The sequence below is a fragment of the Anthonomus grandis genome, chromosome 3 (assembly GCF_022605725.1).
Source record: "Anthonomus grandis grandis chromosome 3, icAntGran1.3, whole genome shotgun sequence".
Lineage (NCBI taxonomy): Eukaryota > Metazoa > Arthropoda > Insecta > Coleoptera > Curculionidae > Anthonomus > Anthonomus grandis.
In genome coordinates, this window is record NC_065548.1 from 46,898,342 (window position 1) to 46,921,903 (window position 23,562).

Here is a 23,562-nt window from a genome sequence, read left to right on the forward strand (position 1 = left end):
TACAAGTTTCATCCATGTGCGCGAAGGTTTCTCCACGGGTTTGGAATGTGAGAAGAAAAGCGTGTAAGTGTACAGTCCTACAACCGAGAGAACCGTAACAACGGCTGAGGGGACAGAGGCGAATTGTGTAAGAAATTCGGCTGCCTCAGTGGCGGGCGATTTTAAATTAATAATATTATTTTTTTAATTAGAATAAATATGATAAATTCATGTGAAACAGTTAAAAATGGACTAATAATTTACACAATGATTAAGTAAAAATAATATGAAACTTATAATAAGGTTATACAAGAAGTTCGTTTTAAAATTAGATATTTATAAAGTTTAAATCGCATATTAGGAGTCAAAAATTGTATCTAGTAAAATTATATTTATATTAAAGGATATATCATATACAATTGTACACTATCGCCCATAAGTAGAGCAACGCCCTAAAATTGCAAACAAAATTAATAGTTCACCCATTACCAAAGAACTAATAGTGCATTTGGAAACTTCAATTAATTACTCCTCAGTTGACGTATTTTGTCGATTTATTCCAAGTTTTATAGTGTCTTTTTGGCAGATTTGAAAAAAGGCTTCGAAAAAAACTTTTTTCTGTGTGGTTTTAGGTAAAAATGACTGATTCCATTGGAAAGAGCGGTAAAAAATACAGTCCAATCGCGATAACGTCAATTAAATAAAACATACTTCCTGAAAATATTTAATATTTGTAAATTTGTCACGAATTTGGTTTCGGATTAATAATTTTTGCTGATAAATTTAAATTTGAATTTCTATCCGAATTAAATAATTTAAGTAAAATTTCACAGTGTTTCCTTTACCATTTTCAGTCATAAAAAGAGAATATTTAAGGCAGTATTTGACCTATTCACTGACTTGTAACAATTAACATTTTAAATAAACAAATTACCAGACCGTAATATAAAAAAGAACTAGCCATTTTTCCCTATGGATTTTATTTTTTAAAGTAAAAATTAGCTGTCCTATTTTTGTCACTCTTGACGAAGAATCGTCATCACTATCATCGTTACCACCAGCATTCGTAATAATAAGTTGTTCGACTTCCTCCATTATTTGATCAGTCTCCCAGAATTTATTTTCAATCTCCATGACATGTTTGCAACAGTTTACCCAGTGTAAAGGAGTTAAAGACTCAATTCCGTCCTGGACTAACTGTGCCAAATTTTTCATTGCCAAATCACCTGTTGTATTGTGAGATCGAATATAATTTTTTAGTTGCGCCCAAACCAATTCGATCGGATTTAATTCGCACATGTATGGAGGTGTGCGAAGAGCAACATGCCCATGGGTCCGAATTATTCGGTCCACAACATAGTTTTTTTCATCACTGGGGGGCTTGTTTCGTTGAATTATTTCAAATAATTCCCATTTTCGTGCAGCTGGGTCGTGTTGAATTCCTTAAAATAAAATTCCTTAAATGAATAATAATTAATTTACAAAAAAAGTCGTATATAATTTCAGCACTTATAAAAAAATATAATATTTGTGGAATTTAAAAATTACCATTCTTGGTGAGCCATTCTGTCATGTCCTTTTTAATAGATGATTTGGTTGGTACTTTGTTTTCTTGAACTGAGTGGTAGGGTGCATTGTCCAGTATAATTACCGAATTTTGAGGAATATTCGGTAACAATTTTTCTTCTAACCACTTAGTAAAATTGGCTTTATTCATTTGGCCGTGATAGTCGCCACTAGCTTGACCCGCTTTAAAAACAAGACCAGCGTTGTGTATAAAGCCACTTTGAGATCCGGCGTGAACAATTACTAATCGACCTGAAAATAGAAGTAAGAAGGAGAAAAACATCTAACTTTTAAATAAAATAAAATAATAACTTTTAAATAAAATTATTTGCCGCTGATTCATATTTATTCAAATTTAACTTTATATCGTAAGTTGTGATAAGAAGCAGTAAATAGGGAGAATTAAAAATATTCTTTTTAAAAATTTTATGTTACTTTGAAAATTATGTAGAAATAAAAAAAAATAACAGTATTCTGAATACGTTTCAGTACAATTTTCAAAATGAGCATACAAATATGCTTACCATTTGCTCTAATGTTGCTAACAACCCCAAAAACTTCATTGCTTTGCCAACATTTTCCGAAAGTTAAGTCATTATCCACCCATGTTTCGTCAAGGTACACAATATTTCTTCCTTCTTCCCTATATTTTCTAATTGCTCTTATATATTTATAGCGCCAATGAAGAATAGCAGGTCGCTCCACCAAGATTTTTCTTTTATTTTGACACTTTCTAAAGTAAAATCCGTTAGCCTTCAAAAGCTTTCTCAAGGTTTCTCTGCTATACGGGAAATTCATAATTTCTCGTAACTTAATAAGTAATTTATTAACAGTGGGAACCATCTTAAGCTCTAAATAAAAATTGTTGATTGTGCGTGTTATAATTGAAAAGTCGTCAAAATCCCTTAAGAGACAGATTCGAGATTTTTTATTAGGTGGGGAAGAAAGCATCTGATCTGGATGTTCTGCCTGTCGTTTCATAGCTTCTTTATGAATTTGACTTACTCTATCTTTAGAGACTCCAGTATACAGAGCAACTCGATCAATCTTTCTTTTAAGAGGCAATTTAAATGCGTTGGCTAGAGCTTCTTCATCGCAAACCCTATAAACATTTGCTATTATCACCCTAGATTGACCGCTTAATGCCTGCCTATGTAAGAATTGGTTTCTTTCCATAATGAATAATTGAAAGTAAAATAAAAATTACTTCAAAACTCTAGAAATAAATATACCATTTTACTTATAAAAATCGTATTTGGTAGCTTAATCTATACTTACTTTATTTTCCGCTAAATTCGTAATCCAGGAAAATAAAATATCTAATGTCTTTAACAACAAAAAAACAACCCACAATAACCAATAATAGAAAAAAAATCGCAAATAATAAGAACAATAACAAGAGCAACAACAACAAATAACGCTATTCGCAAATTAATAAACGCCGAAATCGCAAAATCGTCCATAAAGTCTACGCGCGCCTATGGCAAGATAACCAGACAAGGAGTCTTTAAACCTAAAATATAGAAATGTATCGCGTGCCAAACAACCATTGTAGGTCACGTGTATGGCTGGACGAATCAGGAGACAGATACGAAACGTCGCCGCTCGGGGCCCGCCTCCACTGAGCACCTGCAAGATCATCTGTGCGGTCTGTTGCCAGCTGAGACACTTTTTCGGGTAATGAAAGAATTATGATGTTGGTGATTTTCGCCTTGGCTGCATAAATCATGCAGATTACGTATGTGTATTAAGTATAATTTTTAATACAGACTGCGTGTTTTGGTGAAGTGTTATAAAATATGTAATTTTAAGTTAGAAAAAAGTAATAATAAATATATAAGACATATTAGTATAATAAATTATGAGAAGAAGTGGCAACGTTGCAAAAACGAAAATATTTTTTTTGCCGCATTCTTTCCGCGAGGATTCTTTCAGTTGTAGCACTGTAAATCGAAAACTGAGAGTTTTCGCGCATAGTTGGCGCGGCTCGTGGCATTTTAGAACTTTTAAAAGGATTAGAGGCAGTTTCAAAAATAAAATGTACAAAGTAAGGAGAAGGAAGTTAAAAGTGGCCCTTTGCGTGGCTGTATGCATAAATTCAGTGGATGAAAAGAAAAAAAGGAAAATGTGGGTGAAGAAATGGATGGAGGATCGTAACAAATATGGCCATATGCCTCTTGTAAATGAATTACGGCAAAATTTTCCTACCGACTTTAAGAATTATTTACGTATGGATTCTGATACTTTCGATACTTTATTAGATTTGATCTCCCCTATTATTTCTAAACAAAACACGAGGATGAGAGAAAGTATAAGTGCCGAAGAAAGACTTACAACAACCTTGCGTTATTTAGCTGCAGGGCGTTGTTTTGAAGACCTTAAATTTTCAACTGGGATTTCGCCTTCGTCTTTGTGCCACATTATACCAGAAACATGCAAAGCAATATACACAGTTCTCAAAGAAACATACCTTAAGGTAAGTTTGTTAAAAATAATAGAAATTTTTTCAAAGAATTAATTTTTTTTTATGTAATATAGATCTACATTTGTGGAAAACTGCTAACAAAAATACAATATATTTCTGTGAATGAACTAAAGAAAAATAGAAATTAAAAATTGTTACAAAAAAACTTCAAATTTGCTCATTAAATGCGCGGTTTGTGCCAGAATCAATAATACTTGCAGCACTTGCATAAAAATCCACCAAGTTCGTCGGTGCTGATACATAAATTGGGTGTTCTGCCCTTGTTGGTGATGTAACGTGCCACTGCTGATCAGAAGAATTTGACATTACAGTGTAATGACTGTAAGAAGAATCTGGTCTAGATCTTTGCTCATCTTCATCAGGCAAATTTGTTTTGTCTGTAAGTCTTTTTAACAAGCCCCGAGTTATGATGTTATTAATCAAAGCTTCTGCAAAAATAGCTTGCGTGGGGTCCATTCTTTTTAATTTTTTTGCCCAAGCCATTCCTACCGCATCATATTCGTCAATGTCATCATTTCTTTGCAATTCGTTTTTGCATAATTCCATAAAATCTGAAGTCCTTTTATTAACACTGCCCTTGCCTTTTTGCTTTCTAGGTATATTTGTTGATTTAATTTTGGGAGTTGATCTTAATTTTGTTGTTGAAGCGTTAGAAGTTCCATCAGAAATCTGTCAGAAATACATATTATTTAGAACTATTTTATTGTAGTTCCCAACAACAAAAGAAGATTGGCGCAAAATAGCATCTAATTTCCAAAATAAAAGGCAGTTTATAAATTGCGGAGGGGCTCTTGATGGAAAACATATACGAATCATCCCTCCTCCTCATACTGGAGCTCAATATTACTGCTACAAGAACTTTTACAGTATTGTACTGATGGCACTCGTTAACGCGAATTATGAATTTTATGAATTATCGATGTTGGAAAAAATGGAAGAAATTCTGATGCTGGTATTTTGGAATATACAGAATTTTATCATAAATTAATAAATGGTAAGTTTTATCTTTCACGTAAAATTAAAAATGCAATAAAAAAAATTTCTTTTAGGCGAGTTACATTTACCAGACGTTGACGAAACGGAGAGAAACCTTAATTTTGTTTTCGTAGGCGATGAGGTATTTTCATTGCAGAAAAATTTTTTGAAACCGTTTCCACGAAAGGATCTTACCTACGAGAAGAGGATTTTTAATTATCGACTATCCCGTGCTCGAAATATTTCTGAGAATGCCTTTGGTTTACTGGCTGCACGTTTCCGAATTTTACACACAGCCATACACATGACTGGCCCACGAAATATTAGTTATGCAATTCTTGCTATTTGTGCCCTTCACAATTTTCTCTTAAGACGGAAAACTTCATACGCAACGTCCACATCATTTGATCACGAAAATCCGGTGACTCATGAATTAGAAAAAGGCGACTGGCGAAAGATCAGCACTGAACTCACCAGTTTACAAGTTAGTGGACAAAAAAATGTAACTTTAGCCGCTAAGTCTAACCGCGATAAGTACACCCAATACTTTACTTTGGAAGGAAAAGTTAGTTGGTAGGATAATATGTTAAAAAGAGGAAAATCTTAAAATTTTATAACTTACCTGTGTTAATAAAGTTTCTTTAGCAATTTCTGTGTTGTTTTTGGACCCTACAGATTCCTGACTTTCTCCCTCAAAAGTTTGTTCCATTATTTCGCTTGCAATTTCCTCTTCATCCTCCTCCTCTACTATTTCTTCGGTATTCATGTTGTTTATACTAGCAGTGGGCATTTCTTGATCAGTAGTAAATAGCAACAGATCATAATACCATAACGTTGGTATATACACATCATCTTGGCCTGCTCCACTCCTCTTTGATTCTAGAACTTTTTTCGACTCTTTAGGAAATGACCCTCTGAAGCTTTGAATTTTTTTTATCACATAATCTCGATTTGCCTCCGGATTTGCAGATATCGATTAGTTTGTCATACGCTATATTTTTCAAATTTCTATTTGTGTAGTCTTTAGACTTGATCTTCCACAGACATGGGTTTGATTTGTAAACTTCAATGAAATCAGTTGTTACCTCTTTCGACCAGTATCTACTGTCCGCCATAGTACACAATTTTATTTTTTTATTTTTCTTCTTGAACTTTTAAATAAACCGGCCGACGCTCAAATCGCACGAGATAGTTCCTACTACTTTCTACCGCGATAATAAAAACAACGTTCTTTACCACAGGTCAAGTCTGCAGGAATGAACTCGCTTTTTTCGCACATGCAAAGTTTAAATTTACACTGCCGCTCTTTCCCACGCGATTGGAACGCCACGTGCTAAACCTGAGGGAAAGAATGTCAGTGTAAAGGTACCTTATATCTCGCCCAAAAGCCCACTGAAAAATCAAACCTGCTGCATACAAACAAACCGCCAGTCGCCAAGACCGTTAGTCAAAACAATAATATCTTTCATAATTAAATCTCTTAGCGTCAGCATCAAGTCGCCGCCGCTTTTAGTTAATGTACCGCGCTCGGTTTATCGGAACAATAATTTATAAAAGAACATAAACTTATTTGATAATTACGGACCGTTAAAAAATTAGATTAAGAAATTCTATGTAAAAACTAAAATAATCCCACATTTATGCGGAACTTTAGGCGGTCAGTGTATGTATGTATGTATAAACAGTTATTAAGTATGAGTTTTCTTCTCAAAAAAGGAAACGATATTTTTAAAAAACTTTTATTCAGATTGACAGCAAGTACTACCAACAAATGAGCTGCATATAATTGGTTTCACCCATATTTATAAGATATTAATATACTGACTATGCAATTACGGGAATTAACAGTAAGCAATATTATACAAGGAATATACGTTATACAGGGTATATAACTCCTCCCATGCTAGACGAAAGCATATCTTAAAGGGTATGTTTTCGTAAAATAGGGTACAGTAAAAATACTTAAAGGTCTAAACATAAAACGTAAAATAAAACATTAATCTTAAAATCTAAAAATAGGGTAAAACAAACCAATATAAAAATATAAAAGGATATAAAATATAAACTAAGTATAACTAGACCATAACACTTTCAAAAATAGTGTCTTTTGGGGTACTAGTTTTCTCGATAGGTCTTAATTTACGCACTGAACGAAACTTTTTCACTGTTAGATATAAAATAACTAGTACAATGAGAATGTAAATGAAAATAGTCCATACACTAGTCCTAGTTAAGGAAATGGGTGACGTAATGTCTTCAAGGCTTCTAGCTTGGCTTCTTAGTTCTTGTTGGATTTCATCGGTGGCTTTAAGATTTACTAGTTTCAAATCAATAGAAGGTGGATTGAATACAGGCGGCTTTTCTTGTACATCTTTAGTCCAGTTGAAGGTAGGAAGACTAACTTTCTCGTAGACTAATTCTGTTGGCTCGTATGATTCAAAAACCATTGACTTTATTTGAACCATGCAGTTTTGCGGGATTTCCATCAAGTAGGAACCTTGGAGGAGTTGGCTTGACTCGGAGTTGCCACATTTGACTTGGGCGACTGTGCTCGTAGGGGTGGTAATTGCCCAATTACCGTTAACGATTTGTACGGCATGTACATCGTGCAGGTGAATCGCAAATGGATGGCAGGTGGTAGTGGTTGACCTTAGGGTAAGGAGCTCAACGGCACATGGCGGGTGGTCCTCAATAACTCTGCTATGGGTGTTCTGGCATAGAAATTGGTTATCTTGGACTTCTGGACATTTCTTGTCTTGGTAGAAATAACTCGTGCTGCTCAGCGCAAGATATTGTTTAAATGGTAAATTGACAAGAAAAGACTCATTACTTGGCACTGGTAATGCTAATAACTTATAGTATTGAAATGTAATTTCACTAACCAGTGGAAGCTCAAGAATGAAAGTTATTTGAAAATCTTTAGCGAGGCTTTTGACTTGGATTAGTTTTTCTAAGGTCAATATATTTTCTATGTTATCACTAAGGGGTAGTTTATCATTTTCATTAAGGTGTTTATTTAATTCCTTTCCGTCAAATCTCGAGGAAAAGTCAAAAAGATAAAATTTATGCTTTTCGTTTGAGTTAAATGAGGCGAATATAGGTATGTTTATGGTTTCATTATGGTTGGATGTTGCGTGGGCTGTTTTTACAGAAAATGGTTCAAAAGCTATATAATCAGGGTAAATTTTATAAGCTAATGCGGGGTTAATGAAGTTTTTACCGCTACCAGTATCTATAAGAAATTTTGCATTAATTTCCGGTAGATATATAATGGGTAAGTCGGTATTAGGGTGTGTATTTAGGGGAATTACGTCATGTCGTTGGGATTTTGAACCTCTTGAAAATTTCCGTCTGAGGGGAAATTATTTATGGGGTTGTAACTATCATCGTACAATAGAGATTCTTCGGGTCCGTTCAAAGATTGATCATAATAATAATTATCATAATTACTATTTCCTTGCGGGTAATAGTCGACTTCATCATAACCTTGATCGGGGTCGTAGTTATTAGATTGACTAGAACTTAAAGGGTAGTTGAACTGATTATTATTAGGGTTTTCTAGCATAATTTGAGGTTGCTTAAATTGTGGTTCGTCTGATTGGTTACGAACATTGGGATGAACATCTTCAATTTGATATTCAGATTTCTGTTGGGTTTGAATAGGGTGAGCATGAATAACGGTGTTGCCGGACGATGTGTCCATCGGCTCAACTCTTTGGGTGTAAGGCCTGACAACTGAGGATGTTGCAGGGCGTTTATTGTTTTGGTTAAAGTTATTATTATAACTGCGGTTAAAATTAGGATTATGATTTGTGTAGTATTGGGGTTGAGGCGGCCTTACTGGATAACCAGGATGAAATGGCTTGGGTTGTTGATTTCCAAAAACATTTTGGTTTTGTGTAAATCTATTATGTCTAAATGGATTTGGTGTAGCAAAATAGCGATGATGGTTATTAAATTGGTGTTGTCTAAATGTGTTTTGATTGGTGTTGTGATGTGGATTTTGTCGTTGTTGTGGAAATGTTTGATGTTATTGAGAGGGTTTATACTCAGAATTTCTTTTTGAATAACTCATGAAGTTTTCTTCTTCTTGAGCTAAGCACATAGCTTCTTCGAGTGTTTTGGGGTCTTTTAGGCGTACTACTAGTTGCATATGGTAGTTAAGACCATTAATGAAAGTTTTTAAGACTAAGATAGAATACTCTTTAATTTTAAGAACTTTAAGATTGTTTTCGTCATTACTAACGTTAATTTTCGAGAAGAGTAAGCTACGTATATCCTGGAGCCTTATACCAAACTGTTGGGGTGACTCTTCTTTTCGTGGGTTACAAGAAATAATATCCTGGACTATACAATCTATCGATCGTTGGTCTGTTTATTATGGTTGTCTATTAATTATGGATTGTTTAACATGTTCCCATGTAGTTAATTCTACTCGGGATGCTACCAAATCGGCAGCTCTACCAGTCAATTTTGTTAGAATGGTATCGAATAAGCAAGAATTAATAGTTGCATTAACATTTGTTGTGTCTTGATGGTTTTTAATAAAATTTTCACAGGCGGAAATAAAGCGGTTAATTTGCCTGGGGTTACCATCGAATGGGGGGATGTTATCGGCTTGGAACCTAATTAACGCATAATTTGGTTCTGGCATTTTGCTATTTTAATGGTAACACAAAAATAAAATAAGTAACGTAAAGACGTTCAAATACGACAAAGAGATAAAATTGAATTCTACTTGAATTCTACAAATAAATCAAATCAATAAATCGATCAAATAAAATAAATCAAGTAAATCTTTCAATACTATAAAATATCAAATCTTCCTTGTCAAAATAACAAATAAACAAAAATCAATGTACTTACGACAGCAATAGAATTATCTTCATTCCAATAGGACGAGCGATGCTTGTCTCTTCCCTGGAGGTTAGTTATGAGAGTCGGACGATGTCTGTTCTTCACCTCGCACCAATAGGACAGTTTCTTCCCTGGTCGTGAACCCTTTGCCAATGCACTACCGAATCTCGAATTTTGTTTTTGGGTATACACCATTAATCGTTGAAACGAAAGCGAATTGTAAATTTTCGCGATGAAACTTTTTAATCAACCCGCTTGGTGTATCCTACCGACTGCGCCAGTCTTCTTCTCAAAAAAGGAAACGATATTTTTAAAAAACTTTTATTCAGATTGACAGCAAGTACTACCAACAAATGAGCTGCATATAATTGGTTTCACCCATATTTATAAGATATTTATATACTGACTATGCAATTACGGGAATTAACAGTAAGCAATATTATACAAGGAATATACGTTATACAGGGTATATAACTTATGTGAGTTTTTTACCCATAAAGATTTTTTTGCCAATAAAACCATGCATTTGTGTATAGTATTTTATTTAATATACATTATTATAAATAATATAGGAGACGCCAAAAATAGTGATGTGTGATCCTATGATCGACATTTTCTTCTTGCAAATAAGCGCTTAATAAGGACCTTCGCCAATCTTCTTTAATGTTGGTCAATTAAAAAATAAGCATTATAATATCCAAAAGAAAATTCGGCACTCCTAGATATTTTTCATGTCCTTTCAATTAAAACTACTCCAGATATTGTATTTTTACTGCAACCACCAAAGTAGGCATCATAAGATCCCTCTACAATAGAGCTCGAACCATCTGTAGAAGCGACGAGGAACTCAGGACTGAAGTGGATACCATCTACAAAGACCTACAACAGAAGGGATATCCAAAGAAGCTAATAAGTAGGACCATCCAAAGGACGCGTTCAAATCAAATCAGAAACGAGGCCACCACGAACGACAACCAGACTTCTACCCATACCTTACATTAGGGGTACATCGGAACAAATCCGACGCATTGCCAGCAAGTACAATATTAGAACTGCCTTTAGATCTAGCACCACTATCAGAAGCGTGGTATCAAAGACCAAACCAGATGGCCTGTTGGATACCAAAAATTGCGTCTACCAGATCCCATGTGAGTGCGGTGACTCATACATAGGTGAAACGAAGCGCCTCCTAGAAGTCAGAGTGAAGGAACATCGCAGCTGGACCCAAAGAGGAGAGGTTTCCAAATCCGGGATAGCAGAGCACGCGTGGCATAATGGACACAATATCCATTGGTCAGAAGCCAAGATTCTGCACAAGGAACAGCACTGGCGGAAGAGGAAGTTCGTAGAGGCAGCTTTTATTTCACAGAATCAGGGGATCTTCAGCCAGCCAAGCGTCGATATACCCAACATCTGGAAGCCTCTACTCTCAGGACAGTGTAGGATCTAGAGAGAGGCGTGTCCTCCCCCCAACTCTTTTCACGGATGACTTTCCTTTCTACATCGCTGCACACATCTAGTATATAAGCCCATAGAATAGTAGTTTGATGTCAGTTTACACTTGATAATGGTTGGAGATACTTACCAACCGAAACGTCGTGTTACATTAAATAAATAAGACAATGCAAGTTCGACAAGATGTTTTCGCGTAACAAGATGGCACTAAAACCCAATTTTTGTTAAAAAGTGGACTTACGCAATTTTCATATGAGGCCGACGATATGTAATATGAACATTTTTTTTTTTTTTTTTATTCAAAATTAACAACTTTAATAAAATGTGGGTATTTTAAAACTGATAAGTATATTGTTAATTTTAAAATGAAATAAAATTCTATTTAAATATATCTCTCATCACTCTTCAGTTACCGCATCAATTTTTGTAATTCTGCGAATAACTTATAAAATAACAAATTTCACGCAATAGATCAGGTTTAAGTTTCCCGCCACATGCCACGTAAGATGATGACCCCCGTCCTTGTCATAAACCTCAATGGAATTTCTGTTTGCTCATTAGGCAGGCAACATGCCTTTCTCTATATTTGTGTTCTGTGTTTTTCACCATCCAAGAACCTTAAAAATCTCATGTGGCGACATCTTTGCGTGGCAAATTGTGTTTTTGTATTTCATATATTTTGCGTCGATTTGTAATTTGCTGTATTAGGTAATTGTAATAATTTTTTATTTGCTAATAAAAAATTCATATGTATTAATAAATATTCAATATACCAACATGCCTATTGTGTATAAAATAACAATAGTATTACTGTTATAGATTATATTATAACTATTATTATGAAACAACCTTTGTACCTACGTTCTGTTATAATATATATCGATAATTTATTTGCACCCTGCACCCATAAATATAAACGGAATCAGTTGATTTTCAACAATTTTTCCTTACATTTCCACTACCGAATCAATGATAAAATACATAATTTAATAACTTGTACTTAATCGTTAATTTGTTTATTAGTTTAAGTTGTTGTTTTGACCGATAGATGGTATTTGATTTTGATCGACGGAATATTACGACTTCCCCAATATCATGATGTTGTCAAGGCGACTGGCACACGTGTTATTTGACGGATTCGGTAAGAATTTGTGCAAATTATCAGTTGACGGGTTTCCTTCGTTGGTTTCAGTTGTTTCCGGTGTTTTTAACTCGTACTCGACCATGCCGTATTCCGTTATTGAAAGAGGCTCTCAATACGCCGCTGATTACAGAGTTTACATACGTGAGTTAACTGTTATCACTTTTATTTTTAACCCATTGACCTACCTTGCTTATCTATCTATACCTTAAACTTGACCCTGGCCTTTGGCTTTTGGAAAAACTTTTATGAGATAAAGGAGTATAAATTATTACATATGGTGAACTACAATTTTTCTACAAGTGTTAATTAATATTTTAGAAGATGAAAATGGACCAATTTCTCCCCTTCATGACATTCCCTTGGTGGTCGATGCAGACAAAAAAGTATTCAATATGGTTGTTGAAGTTCCTAGATGGACCAATGCGAAAATGGAAGTAAGTACTTTTAAATGTTTGTGAAACGTTAAATTCCTTCAATCATTACATTTTTGATTTCACTACAGGGCTCATTAACACCATAAAAAACTTTATTATTGTTGCGCTAACAAAGTTTATAAACTTATGTATCACAAAGAGCATTGTTTTAAAGTTGCAATAGTCATACAGAAATAAATATTTAACATCATCTTTTACTTGATTCAAGTGATTTTCCTGATATTGTATTACTAACTGAGCACTGGTTAAAGCCTAACGAATGTTTCTTAATATCTGATTATATTCCTATATCAATTTTTTATCTGCAACACTTCATACATGGAGGAACAGCTATTTTAGTTAAACAAACAATTGAAGCTTTTTTCTGTAAAATTAATAAGTATGATAGCTTTCTGTTGGAGAAGGTTTTTGAATTCTCCCTTGGTTTTTGTAAGCTATTTAATTTATATGTTCTTTGTGTTTATAGACCACCCACAAGAGATATTGGTATATTCCTGGACAAACTTGATTCTCTATTATTATATATATTATTGTCTCTACACTCCATGGTTATATTGGCTGGTGACTTTTATATTAACTTCACTGATGTAAGCTTGCTATCATATCATACATCCTATATATTGGAATTCTATGACTTAAAGATGCATGTTCTTTCACCCACACATATAACATCCTCATCTGCAACTACTATTCATTATTTGTGTACAAATTTAAATGATGTGTCATGTAGAGTACTCTCATCTGGTATTTCTGACCATGAAGCCATTCTCACTAGGATTCCAATGCAACACTGTATTTCCTTCATCTCATTATATAGGAATAATTTTCAGCAGAGCAAATTTCAATGCTTTTTCTTCTACTACAGCTTTGGTTAATTGGAATGCAGTCGAAATGGCTCCTGACCCGTTTACTTTGTTATTTCATGTGCTATGTGACAAGATCAATCAGTGCTTTCCTAAAAAGAGGCTTAAAATGAAAAATAGAAAACCATGGGTCACAGCAGGCCTCAGAACTTCAGCTAAAAACCTCCGTTTTTTGGCTAAGTTGTGCAAGTTTACAACTGATGCAAACATTATTCTTTATCATCAGAAATATCATAGTCTATACAGAAAGATGATAAAAGCAGCAAAGGTTAAATATTATAGTGACCTCTTGAATATGTCCTCAAATAGGCAGAGAGAATGTTGGTCAATTATAAAGGGTAAAAATAATTTGCTGACCAAAAATTAAAATGTGCTACCAAAGCTATTTATCATCAAAAACTATGCGAAATCGATAACTGCTGTTACTATACATATAAGTGCTTGCTACCAAAAAATAATTGAAGTAGCACCCCTCTAAGGGGTAGTTTGTTCTTGTCAATTTCTGATAAAAAACGTGCTACCAAAGCTATTTACCGCCGGAAACTATTCAAAATCGATAACTGATGTTACTATATATATAAGTACTTGCTACCAAAAAATAATTGAAATAGCACCCCTCTAAGGGGTAGTTTGTTCTTCACAATTATTACTAAAAACATGCTATTAAAGTATCCTACAGTCGGAAACTATTCAAACTTGGTATCTATTATAAATTAAATAATTGGTATCTATTATATGCAGGATTGTCTACTTTATGTAACACTATGTCCTCTCTAGACTTTGATTTTATTGATAATATGTCTCTAAATGTGGATTTGCGCTTTCAACTGTTTATTGATTCTATAAATGATGCAATTAAATTTTCTTTTCCTGAAAAATCAAGACTACTTGGGCATGATAAATCTCCTAGGGTGGTGAATTGGTTTGATGGTAACTTGAGAGATATGAGGGAGAGGCTAAGGTTCCTTGTATCATTACATAAAAGAGACCCCATTCTCGTGCCAAAAGAAATGTTATCTGATTATAGGAAAAGGTATAGACATGCAATTAAAAATGCTAAAATTAAATCAAATGATGATTTTATTATGAATTCAAGTAACCGCCAGCAGGCTATGTGGAGCATTATAAATAATAAAAATCAAAATTTATCAAAAAAAAGCTCATCACTTAATGCAACTAGTTTTAATCATCATTTTTGTTCCATCGCTGAGAAAGAATTAAGTAAACTTGAACATACTGACCAAACTTTTCAAGTATATCTGAACTCCATTCCACATACCAACTTATTACCCTTCAGGTTTAGAACAGCTAGCCCTAATGAGGTCATGGAAGCCATTGATGAATTAAGAAACAGCCACAGTAAAGACTCTGATGGAATGAACACAAAAATTATCAAAGCTATAAAAAATGAAATTATCATTCCCTTAACTAAATTAATCAACCACTCAATACTCACTGGCATTTTTCCAGCAGCATTTAAAACTGCAAAAGTTGTACCTCTTTTTAAAGGTAAAGGATCTGCTGATGACTATAATAGTTATCGTCCCATCTCCCTCTTACCTATTCTGTCTAAAGTGCATGAACGAATCTTAAAAAACCAGATTAATGACTATTTCGAGTCAAATCAGCTCTTTGCAGTAACTCAATTTGGCTTCAGGAAAAACAGGACAACAACTTTAGCTATAGACCATTTTACAAGTAATATCCTGGAAGGATTTGAAAAGTTTCTTGATACCTTGGCCTCGTTCCTGGATCTCACAAAGGCTTTTGACTGTGTGACACATAGCATTCTTCTAAAAAAACTGGAAGCCTACAATTTTCACCGGGAAGCAATTAAGATGCTTGAGTCATACCTGTCGAATAGAGTTCAGTTTGTTGTCTTTAATCAGAATAAGTCTGATATTAAGCCTTTGAAATATGGAGTTCCACAGGGGTCTGTCTTGGGACCCATACTATTTCTTATCTACATAAATGATCTGGCCTTTTCACAGGGGGGCTCTGTTAGCACTGTTCTGTTTGCTGACGACACAACTTACTATCAAAGTTATCACCCTTCAAATATCATTAATTTAGATCTCCAGACCCCGGAGAATAACCTCTTTCAATGGTTCTTGGCAAATCGTCTTTCTCTCAATAGTTCAAAGTCACAAACACTTAACTTTACTTTGCGGCACAATACATTGACTGAGCATCCTGCTTTTGGAAGCTGTTCAGATGAGGCTAAGTTTCTTGGTGTTCACCTTGATCCAGGATTGACTTGGGAACAACATATAGTCAAACTGTCTAGTAAACTGTCCAGTCTGTTATTCCTCTTTAGAAATCTAGCGGGAATTACTTCCTTGCAGGTCTTACTTACAGCATATCATAGTAGTTTTCACTCACAGCTAACTTATGCCATACTGACATGGGGTCATTCCTGCCATATAGATAAAGTATTTGGGCTGCAGAGAAAGTGTATTCGTATTGTGACTGGTCAGGGTTACCGAGATGACTGTAGGGAATCTTTTCGGAAGCTTAAAATATTAACTTTGCCGTCCGTGTACATTATGCAGTGCCTGTTGCGTGTTCACCAAAATCTGGATCACTATAGAACCCACCTACATTTTCATAATTATGAAACTAGGAATTGTAATAAGCTAGTGCCTGAGTTTAGCCGGCTTGAGAGATCAAGAAATGGAACCAGATACTTTGCACCAAAATTTTATAATTGTCTTCCAACAAACATTAAATCTCTTAGCCTTCCGCAGTTTAAAAAACAAATAAAAATGCATCTTTTGAGGGGTGCATTCTACTCATTTGAGGAGTACTTCTCATCCCAATTTTAATTTTAATCTTATGTCAATATTGTCTTAATAAGAATGTATGTTAAGTGTTTTAGGTTTAGTGCAAATATTGTGATTAGGTGTTATATTTTATCTGCTTTTGGGCAAAACTTGTCAATTTGTATTTTATCTTTTATCTTTATTTGTAAGTGACTTGACTTGTAATAATGCATTGTATGTATATTATTATTAATAAATACTACTACTACTACTACTACTACTACTAATACTATAATATGTATAAATGCTCTCTACCAGAATATCATAATAGAAGTTGCACGCCAGCAGGGAATGGTTTATCTTTGACAATTTTCATTAGCTACCTAAACTATAAAACTTGCTTCCTATTTACCTTAAGGGACTATTTAATCATGATTTTTAATTTTTGTTGTTGTTGTTGGGCTTTAGAAAATTTGAAGAAGTAAAATAAACGCAATATAAATTTTCTGGTACGTAATTTATAATATATTAACATTTCCTGGTATAATATGTATTTTATTTGTTATGCGAGTATTAAAACTAACCAATTATGTTTATGAATCCTGACATGTTGAACAGATAAGTTGTTTGGGCTTTTGTTGAAAACCTATGCAGTTGTGGTGGTACCAATTACAGCATTTCATACACAAGATCATCTCTTCAAAAATATTGGAACACTTGGCTGCACCAATATGACAGAAACCGGCCGTATCCTCATCCCAATAATTAACTGATACACACTGTAGAAATTGTAATGATGTCGTCAGAGATTTTTTGCTAGGTAAGGTAGTTGGTTGTTTTCCTTTATGATAATGTTTCCTTTAAAGCCTGCTGTACCTTTCTCTACTATATTTTTATCATGAGCAAAGGTACGGAAATTTGAAGTTGTAGTGTAAAATAAATCAGTCAGTTGTTTTTTAATGTGAATTCTGTAATTGTTGATTTCTCGAGATTGATGGTATGCTAAAACCTTGGAAGATCCGGTAATTATGAGTTCAGACAGAAGAATGACATAAGCGCCACAGTCATATGAGTTATACTGAACAGGTAAATCTGTTGGCCGGTAGAGATTCCAATTTTTGGATGAACTTATGTGCTTTTGTTGATCAACGAACTTTAGTACTTCCATGACGAAGATAATTTCATTGCGATATACTATATCACTTCTTATACTATTTAAGCATAGTATAGTATTGAACTTTTTCAGCACCACTATCAAAACAAAATGTTTATTTTTACAAACCGAAATTAACTAAATATCCTTCCACTGGAAAGATATCAACCGATGCTTTTATCTTTTTTTCGTTTACTAGAAAAGCTAAATAAACATCAATTATCACATCTGACAAATAAAGGTCTTTGAAGTTTACACCTCCTTCATCTTTCACAAGACATTCTAAATCCTTAGGATATATCTGTCTACCATAGATGATGCACTGTTTATTATTCTCAAATTTAAATGTTTTTGTAACATTCAAATCTGAAGCCATTTCTCGAGAACATTAAATAAAATACAAGAATAAAGAATTTACTGACTCTGTAAAAGATGTAAGAGGTTAAAATGTACTCACCGAGAGTAAAACTTTAAAAAAAGCCCTCTCGCTTTCCTCTCATATACTCCCATTTACATATTGAATTTATTGATTATATTATTATTTAGTAATCTAGTACTCTTCTTTCTCTAACAACTAGCTAGTGTCACCTAAAATAGTATGAGGGCTTCCCCCTGAACGCCTAACTGCCGCTAAACAGTCTAGCATCAGTAGCATCCCACCGAACAAAACTACCACTTAGAGGGTCGCTATTTCAATTATTTTTTGGTAGCAAGCACTTATATGTATAGTAACATCAGTTATCGATTTTGAATAGTTTCCGGCGGTAACTAGTTTTGGTAGCACGTTTTTATCAGAAATTGTCAAGAATAAACTACCCCTTAGAGGGGTGATACTTCAAATTGTTTTTTGGTAGCAGGCTGTCATACATATACTGCTATTAGATATTAAGTTTGAACAGTTTCTCTCTGTAAATAGCTTTGGTAGCACGCTTTTATTCTTGGTCAGTAAATTACACACCACCAATTATAAATGACTTCAGGCATTCTCACAAGAAAGTTTCAGAACCAGAAGTAAGACCAAATAGTTTAAATGATTAATACTGTAATATTCCTCATTTATTGCTCAAGGATGTGAATACTAATATTGATCCTTTGCATTATATTCAACAAGTGTCAGTTCAAAATTCTTTTTTCTTTTCTCCTGTTAGCCTTACTGACGTTAAAGATGTAATTAAAAGTTTAAAAAACCATAAATCAGCTGGAGCTGATGAAATATCATCAAAATTACTACTCCTTTTGCCTGACTCAGCATTGAAAGCCTTAGCTTCTGCCATAAACAATTCCTTTCATAATGGCATCTTTCCAACATGTTTAAAGGAGGCAGTGGTTATCCCTCTTTATAAGGGTGGAGATGTGAGTGAGCCTTGTAATTTCCGTCCAATTTCTATATTATCTACCCTCTCCAAGATAGTTGAAAAACTTGCAAAAATCAGAATTTTATCTTTTTTGCAACATAATTGCATTTTATCTGCAAATCAGTTTGGATTTCAAACGGGAAAAGGGACTCATGACGCTGTTTTCGGCTTTTTGGAGAGTGTCTATGTGTCCTTGAATTCTGGAGAGTCCGCGGCGGCAGTGTTTTGCGATTTATCCAAGGCATTTGATTGTGTAGATCATGGAATACTGCTGTCTAAGCTCAATAATTATGGCTTTAGAGGTGTGGCATTGCAATGGCTGGAATCCTATCTGTCTAATCGTACCCAAAGAGTTACAGTATCTGGATGTTTATCCGATTCCAGATCCCTTAAAACTGGAGTACCTCAGGGTTCAGTGTTAGGACCACTATTATTTTTGCTCTATGTAAATAATTGTGGTTCAGTTTGCTGATGATACCACCATTTTATGGAATCATAGAGATTCTGATAGTGATAGAGCCCAGGTTTTTAAGGATCTTAAGATTTTATCGGAGTGGTGTGCTGCAAACAGGCTTGTATTTAATTTGGGAAAAACCTTTATTATAAGATTTAAGTGTGACGTTCAGGGCCTTATGTTTAGTGAAAACTCCCCCTTACAATACAAAGAAAGCTGTAAGTTCCTTGGTATTACCATTGATAGTCGCCTTCGTTTCGAAGATCATATCCTAAATCTTGCATCAAAATTATCCTCTGGATGCTTGCAGTAAGAATGGCGAGGCATGAGCTGGGAGGGGTAGTTGCACGTTCAGTGTACTTTTCTCTTATTGAGTCCCATCTTGGTTATGGCTTGCTTTTTTCGGGTTTAAGCAACAAGGGATTATTAAACATAATTTTTGTGATTCAAAAAAAGGCAGTTAGATATCTATGTTCCGCTGGGTTAAGAGATTCTTGTAAACCTCTCTTTATATCTCAAAAAATCCTAACTCTTTTTTCTCTTTTTATCTTAAAAACAGCTACTCTTATTCATATTTTAAAAAAATAGGAAAATTATTTGGTAGAGGTCTTGCATTGATATGCGCACAAAAAAACATAACAAAAAAAAAAATAATTTAACAATATAAAGTTTAGAGGGATACCTTGGAAAGGGAAAAAGGAACAGAAAAAAAGGAAATTAATCAATACCAAAAGTATGCTTTCAAAAAAAACAAAAAAGTCAATGCTATTAAACACCTACTCAATTCGAACTTATTATAACTAAGTTTAAAATCGCACATCGTTTATATCAAACAAAAAATGAAGAATTATACAACACCAGCGATATATCGAATATATATTACGATATATACTCGATTATGAATACATATACTCGTATACTAAATAAAACAACTACAATCCCATACAGACCAGCAAAAATTTTCATCCAAAATCTACAAATTAACCCAATAACCAAAAGGCCTACCAAAAGAAAATGGCATTAAGGTGTATATCCCAAACTTTGCCCTGCCAAACCTCTTTTAATCTTTAAGATCATTCATAGAAATTAATTAATTAAAAATAGCTCGATCTTACATTAAGCTTAGCATATAAGAATTTTTATAGGTAATAGACTTTCAACATTCTAAAAACTGAACACAATGTTTAATTTACAGTTTCAAGTCATAGAAATTTGAACTCACCGATTGTTTTTGCTGCACAAAAACACTTTTAAAAAGTTGGTCACAACATGCACCTCAGAAACATAATCCATATCCTAAATCTTGCATCAAAATTATCCTCTGGATGCTTTGCAGTAAGAATGGCGGGGCATGAGCTGGGAGGGGTAGTTGCACGTTCAGTGTACTTTTCTCTTATTGAGTCCCACCTTCGTTATGGCTTGCCTTTTTGGGGTTCAAGCAACAAGGGATTATTAAACATAATTTTTGTGATTCAAAAAAAGGCAGTTAGATACCTATGTTCCGCTAGGTGAAGAGATTCTTGTAAACCTCTCTTTATATCTCAAAAAATCCTAACTCTTTTTTCTCTTTTTATCTTAGAAACAGCTACTCTTATTCATAAATGTCCTAAACCTCCCTCTAACACTGGTCATATGACTCGCCAGGTTAACGATTTTCCCTTACCAATCCCTACATCCTCCCTCACCAAGAACTCACTTATATACCTTAGCAAAAAAATATACAACCATGTTCCTCTATGTATCAGACAAATTTTAGAAGTTAAGAAATTAAAATCACTTTTATTATCCAGGGCATATTATAGCCTTGATGATTTTTTTAATAATACCTTTTGACCTGTCCTCTGACATCATTTTAGTGTTTTAGTTTTGTTTCCTATTAAATATTGTAATTTACTTCCTCTAAATTCTGTTTTATTGACAGCGCACTTATTTTTTAATCAAATTTATCAAAAAGATGCTTTTTTTTTCAATCTGTTTTGTTATAATTAATTTTGGTAATGTATGTAAATTTTATGGTAAAATGTTTTAGATGTTATGTTTGTTTGAAATTTAAAGTGAATTTGGAATTTTTTAGTCTTTAGGATGCTTGTACACAAGATTTTGTTTTGTCTTATGTAATATAGCACATTTTCTTTCTTTCTTTCTTTAATAGAAACAAGGATTGTTTGATTGTAAAGAGACATTGAGGCTCTAGCACAATAGCACTTAGTATAGGTATTGGTGTATAATAAATAAATTATCTCTGAATATAAAAAAGTGCAAGTGTATGTTAATCTCAAGTATTGAAAATTGAATAAAGTATAGTTATAGTTTAGATAATACTCTCATAGGACAATGAGGATCTAGGGATCATAATTGACAACAAATTCTCATTTAACAAAAATTGATGAAGTGGTCAAATACTACTTAAAAACTCTTGGTTTCATAATGAAGTCAACAAATTTGTTTTTCAATTGTTGACTTCACTATAAGTTCCAACCTATTATCAGTCTTATTATATGTAATAGCCTAATTAAATCTAAATTACCTTATGCAGCAATGGTGTGGTGCTCTAATTATATCAATCAATCATTATAAGCTTTATTGTTATAAGAAATCTTTTTGACAAAGCTGTAAAAAAAAAAAAAAAAAATTAACAAATCATAATATAGTAAAAATACAATAAAACTAAATTTAACATATAATGCAAATAAACAAATTACAATATTAAAATTCAAACTTTTACAATATTTAAACAAAAACAGTACAAATTTCTCTTGAACTAAAACACGAGACGAGACTAGAGAAACATCTTCTCTCGACGAGAAATTCTTGTTTCTGTCGGTCTCTCTCGTAAAAAAATATTTTTATATGATCTTTCAAATAGGTTCATGAAAAGCATAACTTTTAGTACTCTGTACCGATACGCTAATAATAAATGTAGGTGTTTTATTTACAAAATGTGGGTTCATGTACCTAATTTCGTAAACACCCTGTCGGCTTGACAAAAGCCTATTAGATTCAGAGACCTCGGTTTCGGAAGATTGGCGTCACTTTATCATTCATTTATTCATTAAGGATATTTAAACGGATTGTATTTTGACCGCATATTTTTTTTCATTTTTTTTTAGTGTAGGTTTTGGTTTTTTATATTTTTGAATAATTGAAAATAATGTAAATAACCAAGTAAATTACCTAAGTTATGATCAAACAAGTTGTGTTACCAAAAAAAAGCCAATTTTAATAATTAATTTTTATTCTAATTTTGAAGGATAAGAAAAAATAACGACAACATGTACAAACACAATTTACTAATAAAAAATAGTAACACTTATCTTAACATGATCTTCACATATGTACGTAGTACCTACTAATGTTGGTTGAACAGATGAAACCGAGGATGAAACGTCAGTTAACTTTGATGGGAAAATTGAGGCGAATTCTTGTGGATGTTTCGCTTCTAAGTGCCATTTTAGTCCAGAGGTATTTGCTTTGCTCATTTTTATCTCAGTTTTAATATTAATAAGTGTTCTGAATATTTTGACTTTCTTGCCGATTCATTATCTATTATTTTTTTCTCTTTGTGTTCACTTGCAGTTGTTTGAATCATTTTTGTACGTTTAGCATTCTCTATAAATATTCTTGTAATATTGAAGGTAAATATGAGTTCTTTTGATCATATTTGATGGTTACTATTTGATCATACTTTGATGGTAATTAAAGTAATAAATTAATTTTTTTTCCTTATTTTTATGCAAGGATTACACCCTCGACAGGATGCCGCTTACCTTTAAATCACCCTGTATAGATCAGCGTCCTGTCTTTATTTTTTTTTGGTATTTTTGTTATGTTTTAACGAGAGGTACGAGAGAAGCGAGAGACGAGACGAGAGAGGGTCTTCTCTCGTCTCGTCTCCTCTCGCCGACAACACTAACTGTACATTTAAAATCTATCTGCTAAAAAGTCTCCTATTTCATAGTAGCCTTTTGCAACAAGCAATTCTTTTACACTTTTTGAAAGAGCTTTTTATTATGATATCTGCAGGAAGATGTTACAGCTTTTACCATCGAAAATAAATGATTTTTTTATTGATGTGCTGTT

General features: G+C 33.5%; 2 protein-coding genes across 3 annotated transcripts in view; one reads left to right on the forward strand and one right to left on the reverse strand.

The window, feature by feature from the left end:
- Window positions 1-336: 336 nt before the first annotated feature.
- Window positions 337-2,842, reverse strand: LOC126734670 (uncharacterized). Its single transcript, XM_050438370.1, has 4 exons — window positions 2,070-2,842; window positions 1,528-1,797; window positions 1,035-1,421; window positions 337-356 (listed from the first exon to the last, which is right to left on the reverse strand). Exons 1-4 carry the CDS (start codon window positions 2,719-2,721, stop codon window positions 337-339), a joined length of 1,329 nt encoding a protein of 442 aa, XP_050294327.1. The 5' UTR covers window positions 2,722-2,842.
- A 9,414-nt stretch (window positions 2,843-12,256) lies between these two features.
- The window catches only part of LOC126734222 (inorganic pyrophosphatase), a 78,279-nt gene continuing 66,973 nt past the window's right edge, over window positions 12,257-23,562 (forward strand). The window contains exons 1-2 of one of the 2 annotated variants that reach the window (XM_050437759.1): window positions 12,257-12,602; window positions 12,780-12,895. In XM_050437759.1, the coding sequence (XP_050293716.1) occupies window positions 12,413-12,602; window positions 12,780-12,895 (306 nt within the window). In that variant the 5' untranslated portion in view covers window positions 12,257-12,412. The remainder of the gene's footprint in view (window positions 12,603-12,779; window positions 12,896-23,562) is intronic. The other variant, XM_050437760.1, reaches the window with a different exon arrangement.